This window comes from Melanotaenia boesemani, chromosome 5, assembly GCF_017639745.1.
Source record: "Melanotaenia boesemani isolate fMelBoe1 chromosome 5, fMelBoe1.pri, whole genome shotgun sequence".
Lineage (NCBI taxonomy): Eukaryota > Metazoa > Chordata > Actinopteri > Atheriniformes > Melanotaeniidae > Melanotaenia > Melanotaenia boesemani.
Genome location: NC_055686.1, coordinates 17,347,335 through 17,361,868, shown reverse-complemented (window position 1 = coordinate 17,361,868; position 14,534 = coordinate 17,347,335). Strand labels below are relative to the sequence as shown.

At 37.3% G+C, this 14,534-nt stretch overlaps 1 protein-coding gene across 8 annotated transcripts in view; it reads right to left on the bottom strand.

Annotated features, from left to right (window-relative positions):
* LOC121640616 (sodium/potassium/calcium exchanger 2-like) overlaps positions 1-14,534 on the bottom strand; it is a 53,630-nt gene that overhangs the window by 11,665 nt on the left and 27,431 nt on the right. For 5 of the 8 annotated variants that reach the window (XM_041986400.1, XM_041986404.1, XM_041986405.1 and 2 more), the window contains 3 exons: positions 13,838-13,852; positions 4,760-4,810; positions 1,786-1,884 (listed from right to left, as the gene is read on the bottom strand). In XM_041986400.1, coding sequence (XP_041842334.1) covers positions 1,786-1,884; positions 4,760-4,810; positions 13,838-13,852 — 165 coding nt within the window. The remainder of the gene's footprint in view (positions 1-1,785; positions 1,885-4,759; positions 4,811-13,837; positions 13,853-14,534) is intronic. The other 3 variants (XM_041986407.1, XM_041986408.1, XM_041986406.1) reach the window with 2 other exon arrangements.

Here is a 14,534-nt window from a genome sequence, read left to right as displayed (position 1 = left end):
GACTTGACTTTCAATTCTCTGTTTACCTATAATTTATTCTCTTAATTGATGTTTATGGGATAAGGGTAATGTGCTTACTTTATCTTTTTGATGTTATTAGGGTGGTAAACAACATAATGACAAAGGTGGAAATCTAAATAGGAATAATGTGCATGTGTGTAGAGTTGCACTAATTTTGAATATGGTGATCAAAAGGTTTTGGTTAATCAAAGCAGCTCTGAGTGCAAACATGCATGTGCACATCTAACAATGATACTATCTTTCCTCATCATTTCCTGGTGCCTGATATGACTCCATTTCATCTGAGGCCAGACTTACTTAACAGCCCTCACTAAAATACATAAAGCCTGAAGCCATGTAATCAGATGATAAAACTATAATTGCTGTGGAAATTGGTTTAAACCAAGTGTGGTTGTGACACAATTAGAATTACACTCACGCAGATAATGTGACTTGATATGACAATATCCCAACACATGACCTCACTCTGGCAACTTAGATGCTGTGATATTACAGATAAAGATGGGATACAAATCTAATCACAAGCACTGTAGACTCAACTATACTGACAGTACATCTTCTCAAGACATTATAAATCAAAAATAACAAATGTGAGGTCTAAAATGCAAACATGGCTACCAGTCACGCATTTTGATTAAGAGGGTAATATGGTAATGTGCAGCCGTTAGCATGATTTTGCCTTCATGATCAACATCTATGTCTTGCTTTGATTTTCCTGCTTTGACAACGTTGCGGCCATGAAAGCGCTCCCTTTGGCCTCTGTTTATTCTTTATTCTTTGGTCCAGTGCGCTTTGAAGTGAAAAAGCACATAAATTATTCCTGGCAATGACTGTGATTTAAACACTGCTTGAAGACAACACTTGCAATCAATTTGGCTGCTCTTGGTAATGACATGCTTGCTTAACGTGCTTAATAATTTCAGTGGGGTAATTCTGGTACTTAATATAGGTTATATGAAGTTAGTTATCATATACTGACAAAGGTTTAGGAACAGCAAACTAATTTTGTCAATATACAGCTATCACTGACCCCCATTTAGCCATGGGCTTACATTTGCACCAAGAATATGGCTTTACAGAGTAAAGTAGCAATTGAAAATGGATGGATGGACATTTATCCACTGGAAATTCTTTGGAGCATGTGCAGAAAATTTGGCATGGACTTTCCCCATAGTTACCATCACTGGAGACAGCAGCTGTAAATAGAAAAGGGGGAGTCTGGGTAGAGCATAGAGGAAATGGAACATGGAAACTACTCAATTTTTTTCTCCATGTGAAGAATGGTACATATTTTTGTGTCAACACCAATGCAGCATGCATTTTAACATAGCCAAAGTATTGGTGAGTAAAATTTATATATTTAGTATTCAAAGCAGTTTCCCTTCTTTTAATGCATGCCATCACTGCAAAACAATGACTCAAAGTTGGCCACACACACAACAGTTCTTAGCATTACATCCCCATAACCATCTAAAATCCCTCAGACCTGTTTGTTCTCTTACTCCACCAGTCTCTTACTGACCAGATAATCGGTTGGTTGCTGCAGATATGTGTTTCCTCACATGCAGCCTCGTAACATCTCAGAAAAATTCAAGAGTTGCAGTGTGAAAGTGAAGTTAGGTGAGTTAAGGGCTGGGTACTACAAGCTCCAGCTTCAAGACACACTTCTAATTTTGTTTTTAGTAGCAAAGTGAATAAATGTACACCCTAAAATTGTTAAAGTATTAGTTCAGCAACTGAAAGGTATTGCTAAACCTTTTTTACCTGAGCGGCTTGCAACTCCATTTGCCTTCTCACTGTCCTCCACTTGGCATTTCTTTTTAGCAATCTTGTGAAGGATGGATGCCTTCTCTCGAAATTTACCTGCAAGGGGGGAGGGGAGAGAAAAACAGAAAAAGTCACAGCAGTTAAACGTTTTGAGAAGAATCTTCAAAGCCTCTCAGCTTCGTCCCAGCCACAACTCCTTTGCTGTCACCTTTGACCTGTGATGGGTCACATTTCAAAAGCACAGTGCAAACAGGCCGACGGCTTCAAACAAACGAATCTTTCAAACAACACTGAGTCAGTACGACATAGCATATCATATACTGATGATCCTGCAATGTCCCGGTCATTGGTGAAGGCAGAATCCAGCCAAGAGAGATTCTCCTGTGAGAAGATCTGCCTTTCGGAGGTCAGATTCACTCCTGATCTTGTTTGGTTTCACATCAGAAACTCAAAAGACATGTCTACCACCATCAGGACACTAAAAGCAAACAAAAACATTTCACAAATAACAAGCTTGAGACAGCTGGAAGGAATCTAATTCAATGATATAGCCTTACATTTTAGCTTGAGTGCCAAAGAATACAACATTGTAACATGTGTGACCAGATAATGGAGAGGTGATGTGGTGATGCAGAAGACTGTATTGATATCATAAGCTTGTGGCTTACATAAGAAGCATGAACAGTGGTTCACACGTGGCCAATCTGCTCATGTTATAATGACTAATAATGATTGGCCTCTGACTTGTAGGAACATGTTTTTCATTAAATCCCAGTGGATCTAAGTCATCAGTAAATACAGAAAAGAGTTTAGAAGAAATCTCAGTTCAGTGAACCTGTCATGTATCCATGTTCTATCCCACATACTTTCTGTGCATGTTGGCTTTTGCGTGCCTGTCGTGTTTACTTCTGATCACACTATTGAAATGAATGCATTGATTTTTTTTTTTTTCATTTTAGGGGGGCATGACTGATTTGTCAGTGCTTGACACAGTAACGCATCAATACAGACTCCACCCAGCCATGTCGACACTGTCTGTGACCTTCTGACAAAATCATTAACAACCCCAAGTCACTGGCTGCCTCCCTCCTCTCTCCTCTATCCATCTCTGTTCTCCATCTCCTCTTTTCCCTCACTTATCCTTCATCTTTCTCTCACTTTGTATTCCTGTTGTTCAACATCATGCAACCCCTCCCTGCTTATCTCTCTGTCTAATTTTAAACACATGCAAACGACAACACACACACACAAAATTTCCACTGCACATTTTCACATGACAGCATCACACGTTCCAGTGTCTCAACATCACTCACCTTAGGCGATCATTGACAGCCGGTCTTACAGTGAGTGTGTATTTGTGCAAAAGTGGGTGTGAGATTATCATCAGGTTTCTGCTCTGACAGATCTGATCATGACAAGTAGGGGTTCAGGTGTAGCGTACCGACGAATTCCTTAATGCGGAAGAAGCCACTCTAGGATGATGAGTCAGTTTAGACTATTAAAATAATGTCACAAATACCCAACCATGGATGGATTAAAAAAAAAAAAAGGACAGCAGGTGTAGACATGTGAAAGGGTCTTCACCCTTCTACAAGACCGCAAACCATGAAGTTGTGGTGTATGAAGCTATTTTGGGTCTGCAACTGTGTATCTTAAAGAATCCTAATCATTTTCAGTCTCAAATGATCTTAGTGAGTCTCTGCAGCTTTACTTTGTTCTCATCTGTATCACTTTATAGTCATTTTCTATCTATGAGTAGTTGTTCTGCATCTCTGTCTTTTTTTAGGTTTATCTTATTTGTCAAGACTAGCAGTCTTTTGATTATTTCAGGTGTTCCTCTTTAGTATCAATCCATGACAAGAATGGTTAAATTAAGGAGGAGTTACAATGGATAAAGGTGAATATGCTCAGAGTTTTCAGGAAAGACTAACCACACCAACTCGCAGGAAATTAAGCAGAATCAAAAGTTGATTTCTCACAAACTTGTACGTTTTGGCCTGTTTAGCTTTTTTGTCCTCACAGTTGTGGGTGTGTTTGGCAACAAATTCACAACTATTTTAATGGCTTTATAATTACCTACTCAAAAAGCTGCACCAACCAAAATTATATATGAATAATACCAAAGAAACGGGTTGTCAGGTTAGGTGTTTTAACATTAAATTATTAAACAGCTTAGATGAAACCATCCTAATTCTTAAGGCATGGGGGAACATGTTTCCAGAGATTCATTTAAGGCGGATCATTCACTTAAAAATGAGGCTTCTGCAGAGTCTTTAAGAAATACAGAGTCCAGTCCTTCCCTAGCCGCCTCACACAGCCGATCTGTTTCCCTGTCAGCTCAGCCAGTTACGTAAGCAGCGGGTGGATGAGTCACCCCAGTTTGCCAAATTCAGCAGTGTTCGTCTCAGGTGTGTGTACCCACTGCTGGTGTAAGTGGAACCTCCAAGTGAGCACTGAAGCATGGATGATGTATTTTTCTCGGTAACACAGATGGGTAACAAGAACAAAGAAACAAAGAAAGGACAATGGAGGGGAAAAAAATATTTGTTTTTCATGTTTTTTCAGTGCTGTATATGTGTGTATATTTGTAGTTTCACCAGCCTCCATTATAGTAGTTGCTTAAATATAAGCAACTTATGATCGCTATTTACTTGTTTTATTTTTCATATATATAATGAATTACTACACATAGTAACACATGACAAGTATGTACATATACTCAGGGCATAAATAAATAAAAAAATGAGTCAAAAAATAAAAATGGCGTGGTTACCATGATTTGCACTTATGTCAGTGAAATCTCAGAGAGGTTGTCAAAATAAAAAGCAAAATTGTGCAGACTATGTGTTGCAAGCAAACAAAATGGGGGCAGCTCCTCAGAGGAGCTGCTTCATGATGAAGATGGAGAAAAATCAAGAGGGATGGCAGACGTTGAACCAAATAATCAAGTAGTGAAAACTTTCGGGCTTACCTTCCTCAGTCATTGAGTGATAATATTTTAGTTTCCCATAAGTTCCAAGCTCTACAACATCACAGCAAAAGACAAGGGTAAGGCAACGGACACACAGAGAAAAGGAAAAGAGTGAACAAGACAGAACAAGACAGGTCCGCTGGATCTACGTACATCACATACGATTCAAACACTCACACAGGCACAAATGGTGACATACAGAAAGACAAAGTCTCTCTGATTCATCACTGGATAAGTGCAAAACAAAGCAAGGATTGAAATTGCAAATTAAATACATCAGTCTCAGAGTAACTCCCGGCAGATAGCACGGGTTAGGTAGGGGGTTTGTAAGAAAAGGGAGAGGGAAGGGCAGTCAATATACCACCATTAAAAAAAAACACAATAATAATACTAGGTTCATATCAAGCTATATCAACATAAAACAAACTGAACAGGAAAGTCAGAAGAGAATATACTGGATCAACATGCAACAAAAAGATGAGTCCTCCTCTCCTCTAAGCCCAGCCATTTTTCAAAAACTTTGTGGTTCAGCATTTTATTTCCACAATGAAACCCCAACAATTAACTTGATTCCCTTACTGAAGCAGTTCTTCGTGCCACAGTAAACAGACGGTCAGCACATCTGCATGATGAATTAGCTGGGAGTCAGACCTGCAGCAACAGCTGAACATGAGGCAGCAGAACACAGACTTGTGCCTCCCATGCTGCACGTTTCCTCAGAAAACCAGCTAACAGCTTGGTTCTGTTCTGCACGTTATAACAATGAAAAGTAATGGAGAAAAACAATTTAAAAATCTGCTTTTGGTTCTTTGATTTTCTTTGCAATGCTACAACAAATATGATTCAGCTGCAAGCCGAATACATACATCCAGCAGATGACAACTCAATACAAGCAGACAGAATATCAAAAAGTTTAGCGGAACGAATGGTCCTGCAACGTCAACAGCATGGAGTGAGTCTAGAATAAAACTGTATCAAAATACAACTAAGAAGTGTGGAAAATTCTCCAATATGACTCTAACAATATCTGACAAACCTTAAATAACATTATGCCAAAAAAAGGGTGTTGCAATTTATGGTAGTATGCTATAGTATGCTCATCATAGTGAGCATAACTTTCATTACTATATTGTGTCCCAAGTAGATGCATTTTATGATGATATGGATGTAGAATAACACATGCCTTATCAATAAAAACCAGTGTTGGAAATCTTCCTGTGTTCTCCTGTTTCCTAGACTACATCATCAAAGTTGACAATCTATTGCCGAGGTACCAGAAAGTGTCTTTTATTGGGAAAAAGAATCTTTAAAAGTCCTGACATTAAAGGTTTGCATATTTGAGGCTGGTTAAGTGAATTATTTTTGTTTTAAGTTATGTTAAAGAGGAGATGAAAAAAAACAAAAAAGGACTATGCAAGACTTTGGGCACACAGAGAGGTCTATGGTAAGCAGGAGACAGCGGTAATATAACAAGGTTTTTCTTTGTAGCAAATCTTCAGTTTCTATTATGTTTAAGAAAAATTAAAAGTGGTGGGGGTGAAGTTAACAACCAGATAGCCAAAAAGAAATTTTAAAAGGACTAAAAAAAAAGACTACAAAAGAAGATTTAGTAGACTTTGTAGTGTTAATACACTGCTCTACTATATGTGATATTTATAGAAGAGTTATATAAAAAAGAAACACTTTTCTGATTCCTCACTGACAAACAGCATCAGATGTTTGCAAAAAATCATCTGAGTCAGTCTTGTGCATTTTGGAAACATGTCCCGTATACTGAGAAAGTTTAAATAGAATTTTTTTTCAGCTACAATTAACACACAGTAGATATGTTTAAAGGAAAGATAGTAGAATTTCAAGAGGCACTTTCAACTGTCTGTGTTATGAGCTTTTAGTGCAGCCAGTAGCTCAGGGAGCATTTCGCTGCTAGAATGAACAATAGATTCAATAAATTACCAGACAATTATGGAGCAATCATTCCACCACCTGAAAAAAGCTAAAAATGAAAAGAGGACAACCTTTACAGCTTAATAATGATGCTAAACACACCTTTAAATCCACAATGGACTACTTCAAAAAGCTGCAGGTGTTGTCTGAGAAACAAATTAAATAAAATCAAATGCTACCGTATTAACATTAGAGGGAAAATCTAAACGATAACCGGATAATTAACAAATCGTTCTTCATTTTAGTGTAGTCTATCTTTTTGACACTTTTACTGAATAGACATCATCTAGGCTACAAATGTGTTTGGAGCTATGTGTGGGGGAAAATGTAGGAAAAAAAAACTCTTCCAGCCTAGTGGAGAAGATAAATTTTGACCAAGTGTCTTTCTGTTCGGTGTTTGTCTCTTTTAAAAAGAAATGATGTAATAAACAGAAATACACACACACAAACACAATAAAAGGAAAAAGAAACATGTCTTTATGCAGAACCAATGTGAGTTTCCAGCTCCCTGCTTTGCATGTCATGCACCAAGATGAACATGGGAATTTTTTCTGTAGCTTGTATGTGAATTTACATTTATGTTTCTGCAGTTTCTAGCTTTACTAGATACTGGACACTCAGCTCTAAACCTCCTGAACAGATTCTTCCCCAAGCCATCAAGGCCTTCAAGGTCTTCAAGGTCTTCAGTTTGCCTTATTAAGGTGTTAAACTGCAGAGAAAATGGGAAGCTGACACCTCTCATCAGGAAAAGTTTGAATGGCCTTGCATCCCTCATCTATTTAAGCATCAGGTCCTTGTAGAAGAAGAATACATCAATTGTAACTTTGGCAGATCTTTGCACTTTGACACACCCTAAGGAATGCTAATTTGGCATCCATCTTGCATCCTGTCTCTTCTAAGAGCTCTGTGCATCAAGTAAATCCTCTGCTAGTGTCGATTTCCTTTTCTTTGCTATGGTGCACATTCAAATTGGCCAGTATGTTCACATCCATTTACTGACGTGTGCCACATTGACATAAAACAAAAAGCAGTTGTCATGTGATGCTCTGGGCTGAAAAACAAAGTTTCTCAGCCTCAGGACGTCTCAAGGGCAATGATGGCCCCAGGAATGTGCACAATGACTGCCAGTGTGGCATCAAAACGAGCCAGAAGCCAGAGTTTTGAGTTCATAAACTTATGTAACATTGATTTGAAATGCATATTGCTGATGTAAACCAACATGCATTGACACAGATAGATTTTTTTCTCTTCAAGAAGCAATTTTTCCATTATAGATGAAGGATGGCATTGGAGATAGTTGCTATCTTGGCCAACATCATAAATGGTTCCAATTTTTTGTTATTTAAAAATATGCTCATAATATTGAAGAGAATAAAGAAATTTGGGAAATTAGGTAATTTTTTACTTACTCACGTATTAAAACGGAAATTTTGACAACAGACGCCCAAATTATTGCACGCCACTGTATGGACTCCCAACAAAAGGCCTGGATTAGCTGACAAATACACATGTAACTATCATGATACCTTAAAAATAAGTAAACAATAAATTATACAGTTTCATAAACTGTAGTAAAGTTATCTTTTTAATACATGTGCTAATGTGGCCATATGCCTACCTTTTAGATTTAATTTTGAGGTAATTCTGAGCCACTATTTTGGCCAGATCTCTATAAAAAAGTAGGTTTTTGCACATTTAAGTAAACTAATCCATTAACTGTCTTCACTAAAGCAAAGTTTTCATTTTGTACATGTAGTACGCACACAGTAAATAACTACTATCCAGAGCCAACATCCATCTTACAAATATCCAGCTCTGCCCACCAGTTGGTGACCACTCTGCTGTCCTGTGAAGGGATTATGGTGCAAATCTCATGCTGAATATGAGACTTGGTAGCCCTGAAAAGTCATTCTAATGAGATGATAACACATCTCATTGCAGAACGCCTTGCTCTTCTGCAGCACTCCCAGACAAGTGTCTCAATCCCACATGATTAGATGATTTTGATTTTAAGTGCACCACCACTGCAAGTCTAACCTCTACCTGAGGCTTCTCCGAGGGCAATTATCCAAAGACACAATCACTGCCTGCATGAGGCTGTGTCTTTGCCCTCTGCAGCTGGAGATAGAGATAGGCTTGTTGTTGTTTACCAAGGAATCTCTTGTCCTTGCGGAGTGACCTCTAAACCTCTGGTGAGCCATGTGTGAGAGTGTGCGTCCGTCTGTGTGCGTGTCTGCTGGGGGTAGGAGTGTGGGGCTAAATTCACAGCCTCTGCAAAAGCAAAAAGGCTTTTAACATTGATTATTTCACTCAAGCGGTGTGGGGTAGCTCAGAGGGCGAGTGCGGCGTTCTGGCATGTGTGTACATGTGTGTATGAGTGCGTGATCCTGGCATGGTTTGTGATGGATTGACAGGCGCTTGTTGCCTCATCACAGTTACATAACATACTGGTAAAGTGATTATCTATCAAAACAAAATTATAGGGGGCAAAGCTTTAAGACCGTATTTAGATGATAACAGTTCAAAATATCTGTTAAAGCAAAGCAGAAAAGATTGCAGTTTTGACAAGTACACTCATTTGCTTTTATGCTGAGAATTGGATGAACATAAAAGCAACTACTGAAGCAGCACCTTGTTTGTTTTATACATACAGAATGACAATTTGTTATTCCAGAGGAGCAGTGATTTGTCAACTGGTTATAAGGCAACATTAAAAAAAACGAATCTTAAGTGCTAATTAGTGGACTTGAAATGTGCTGTAGGTGAATGTTGCTTTCATTTGTTAAGGAGAAAATTTATTATTTCCACTTGTTTCCAGTTTTATGTTCCATATGATAAAAGTCATTTGCACCTTTATATTAGGAGGCACAAATCAGAGTGTTATTTTCCCCCCAAACCCTTACCAAGAAAGTTCATTTGCAAAACAATGAATTATTAAAACACACCTAATTAAAGTACCTTTTCATTATGAATGCAGTCGTTGATTCTTAGGTAGCATGTTTTTGTATTTACACAGCAAAGATAAATTTGAACATTGATGTTGATGTAGTGGTGTGATAAACTAGCTGGGGTCTTATTTTTTATACTCTATGCCGCTTTCTTGTCTAAAAGTTCTGTCCAGCTGATCTGCTCTGTGTCCATAAAGGTTCTCTATATCAACATGATGATGCATTTCCAGAAATGACCAATTTTAGTTATTAGCTAAATACTAGCCTGTATTGGTAAACTTCTATGTTTTATACAAAAAAAACGTATCTAGCTTACGTAGCTAGTATTTGAAATGCTTAAGGATAAACTGGGCCAAGCTGGAGTGCTACAGGAAATGCATTCATACTTTTTTACTTTTCAGTGTTGATTAATGTACAGTTGAGTACAGCACATTTGCACTGATCACTAAGTTGTCGCTGTTTGGTTTTTAATTTGGTTTTTAATTTGACAATCATCCATATAATGTTAGTCTAGGTAGCAATTTTGTTCTTTAATTTAGTTTTAGAGTTAGTCATTTGACCAAACATTAATAAGTTTCAGTGACATTTATTCAGTTTTACTTCAGTATTTTTTTTATTGTTTGGTCTATTAAACGCTGCACTTGGAAGGTCACAACTTTGGTGTTCAGTGATTAGATATTAAAGTGAAAATTCTATTTCATTAGTTATATGTTAGTTTTAAATAAAATAAAAAAAACATGACTATTTTTAAGAGGTTATCCTGATTATCCAAGTTATTTCTAAAAGAGGTAAATTATCTTTAAAACTTCACATGGGTTTGATTCATAGCCTGACAGGCGGTCATTTTACTCACAAATGGTCCAACTTATCAACTGGCCTTACTTTGGTAACTGCACTTGCAACTTTATTATGTCAATAAAGTCAATTCAGTTCAGTTCAACTCAACTCAACTCAACTCAACTCAACTCAACATTGATAATTTGATACTTTTATAAATTGATAAGATTGTACTTTTGCCTCATTTTTATTTGACTTAAAGATCACATCAGCCAGAACTTGTCTCAGTGTACAACAGTCTTCCATACAGATTACTTTTCCATTTGTTACAAGGTGCTTATTTTACCAGACACTGCAAGAATATTCTGCTGACAATCATGCAGGTCTAAAAGAAAGCTAATTGTCTTATAAGCTGTAGCTCTGATAAATAACAATATAATAAGAACATTTAGTAAACTGGTGGATTGTCTCCTTCAGAGACCATGGGGATGAAAGAAACTACAAGTATTTTGGTTTACCTACCTGGTTTGAATTAATAGATGCCCCTGGTTTTCTGAGGTTTACTTCGGTCAGTAAGATTTAACACAAATATGTGATTTTTAATGGGCCATCTAATTTCCGAACAGTTTTTGGTCTAGACTAACTAGCTTTTGTTAAACATTATTTCTAGTGGAGAGCTGCCTGTGGTACACTTCTAAAATAAGATGCATGTTATGTAACTGAATCTCAAGCATTGTCTAGATTGGCCATGATAAACTCTGATGAGACAAAGAGCAGCCATGATAGATTCACACTGACAAGCAAAAATGCAGTAAAACAAACAGAAAAAAAAAACGTTTTTCACTTTGTGTGCTCTGTCATGACTACCTAGCATAAGGTCGCTTTTTCCATAGTAAGAGGAAGATTTCTTATCAGTGTTGATGGTGAAAGTAACTGCAAGCTTGCTAGTTAACAACAGCAGATTCTTATTAGTAGCTGACATTAACCCTTAAAGGCAAAAAGCTGAATACAGTTTTAAATATTTGACCCATCCTTTAAAAAGCTTTTAAAAGTGAGGTAAATCTGAGAACCTGGATTTCACATTCATCTGAGTTGGTTCAAAGTTGAAATGTTAAGGGTTAGCGTAGTTCCTGACATCAATGACTTTATCAATAAATGTAGATTTTAAGAGGATTTCATTTTTTGACCCACTTTAGGAAGGATAGATGTTGGCAAGGTTTTACCAGGAAGTTCAATGTTCTGCTAAAAACATCTAATTTTAAATTATATTTCGCTTTTAATTTATTTTTAGACAAAGCAAAGATAAAACTGAGACACTTAATAATCAATAACAAACCCCTGAATTCTCCTGATTACAAAGATACAAAATAATAAAACAAGCTAAAGGACAGTCAAGCACTTTGAAAACAGAAAAATCTGCTTTACATCTTTAAGGACTTAAATATGCTGTGGTGTTGTTTTGTGTTTTTATATAATTGTCAGCATCATCACGATACTAGGTTTGTGGTAAAAGGCTTGAAAGGCTCATTTTCTATGAATTCACAACTTAAACTGTGTTCGATGTGACAGATTACTACATCATAATACACTAGTACTTAGTGCTAACAATGTGTGATATCTATACCTGCAACATCCTGTTGTAGTGTTATACTGCATGATGTAAGCACAGTGCTAAGATGACACTAAAGTTTTTTTTTTCTTTTTTTTTTCGTCAATACATTATATCTGTAGAAATGGAAAATACATTTCCATTGCCCAAGGGGTCAATGACAGTGAGTGCATTATCGACTGTGTGATCGATGTGGCCCTGGGTCACCATGCAGACAGGACTGCTGGTGGGGTCAGGATGATGCACACTGCAAAACACTGTCAGGATGAAAGCACTTACCCCTCACATTGAATGCCAGTAAAAAAAAAAAACAATATAAAGACCTTATTTCCTTATGTATGTAATCATATTTAGCTATAAACATACATATTAACCTCCTTTTCTGTCTGCAGTGAAAACTTCCACTGACACAGTGAGCTTTGCCCTCTTTAGTGCCACCAGTTTATCCTACAAGTGGTTTGTCTACAGTTTTATTCAGATGATCTTGTCCGGACTCTGCTCATCCCACTGACCACTTTGGTTATAAAAAAAATAACTCTAACATAACAAAGATGTCCAAGTCCACAGTGGCAATGTGAGTGATCTTTCTAATCTATTTCCGTAAGATAGCAATCAGCAGCCAAACAGCCGAACAGGCTCTGCATCAACATATTAATGTGGCTTAAATATTGTTACATAAACATAAGGAAGCTGTTGTACATGTGAAAGCAACATGTTTATTCACATCTTAGTGCATTAATGTTAAAAAAAAAGCTAATATCTTTGTGTGTATCAATCACGGAGGTTAAATTCAGTCATGGGTATGCACAGTTTCCCCTCTAGATTAAGGATCATGGTTTGAGAAATCTTTTTAAAGTGCTCCAACTGATGCATAAATGCAGCTTGAATTCAATTCAAAGTGGGGCTCATCCACAGAGGCCTAAAAACAGCTAAATGAGACTCACTTCTGTTCTCATATCTCTTTGCGGCTCAATAATAATGCCACTCCTCAGTGATGTTGTTTGTAGCTTAACACTGTTAGAAGAACAGATGAGTGCTTTAAACTAACACTAATTTTTTTATTAAAACATGCAGGGTTAAAGGTCTGTTTTCAAAGACATTTGGATTAACAAAATCCTTACAGTTGTTGATTAACAAAATATAAATGCATAAACATAGGGAATATAAGTAGCAGGTGAATAGCTAAATCAATAGTAGTTCTGTGGGAGCAACTAATTATAAAAAAGCTACAGAAGAAAACACATTTCCATTAATTGCTCTGTCAAGCTCTTATTGACTCTAAGTTCTGATGAATTGGATGCTGCAGTGTCAGCTCATGAACTAAGCACAAACCTGACAAGTTAACAGAACTGACACACCATTTCTATTCTGCTACACATCTGCTTAACCTCACAAACCCAGAGTTGAAGGACAGTGCAGGACAGGAAATCCCAAACCACATCATTTGGGTGTCTTCTCCCCCCCAACCCCCCTGCCCCCAGAGAACAGCAGCACAAAGCTTAGATTACAAGGAATTCATAAGAGGAGAGAGAGGATTAGGGACAATGGGGAAAACAATACAGAAATGGTCACAGAGGGTATCTACGGAAAATGCAACCACAGAAGAGAATGAGAAATTTAAAGGAGAGAGTCTGCAGGGATGGAGAGTACAGTGTTGACATACGGCACAGCGGCACTTAGGAAATGTATACATAGGGGACACATCAGGTAAAAGTTGCCTCCAGGCTGCTGGAATGAGAACAAACAGATTTTTTGGGGGAGTATACAGGGAGGGATACAGAAATTAGAGGAGTAACTCACCAGAATCAGCAAATTCTGAGGGGACAGTAAAAGAAAAAGAAATAAGAAGAAGACAGAAACAGAGACAAGATAAATCCAGGTGATATTTAGTGTGATAGTGAACATTAAATTATTCATGGGTATTATTCCAAGATGAGAAATGTACGAAAAAGGTGCAATTGAAAGAACTTGTTATGTCGTTATTGCAAGGAAATGACTGAAATCATAGGAAATTAGACAAAATTGGATATTTCGGAAAGCCTTTATGCAGAGTGTTAAACTGGAAGATTGATATCACTCTGTCATAACCTGCAGATCCCCCCCAAAAATATATTTATGTCAGCCCAAAAAATGATAGCAGGAGGAAATATTTGGCTTGGACATAACCTGTTTATACAGTTATGTCCAGGCTGTTGTTTCATATTATCTTATACACCTGAGAATGGTATCAATCCTCAAATTTTACCCTAAGAAAGACATTGAAAAACCATATGCTCATAGAAAAAAAACACACACACATACACACACAACCACAGGTAATACTCTAATTACAACTGGCCCATAAAAGGAAATTTAAGTTTGTGTGGTCAACCACATCACAGCTCAAATGATACAGGAGGAAAGGAGCAATCAAGGGTGAAAAGTAAAGAGTCTGAACAAGAAAAACCCACAAACACACAAAACACACCTGCACACACACCCACATTCACACACGCTC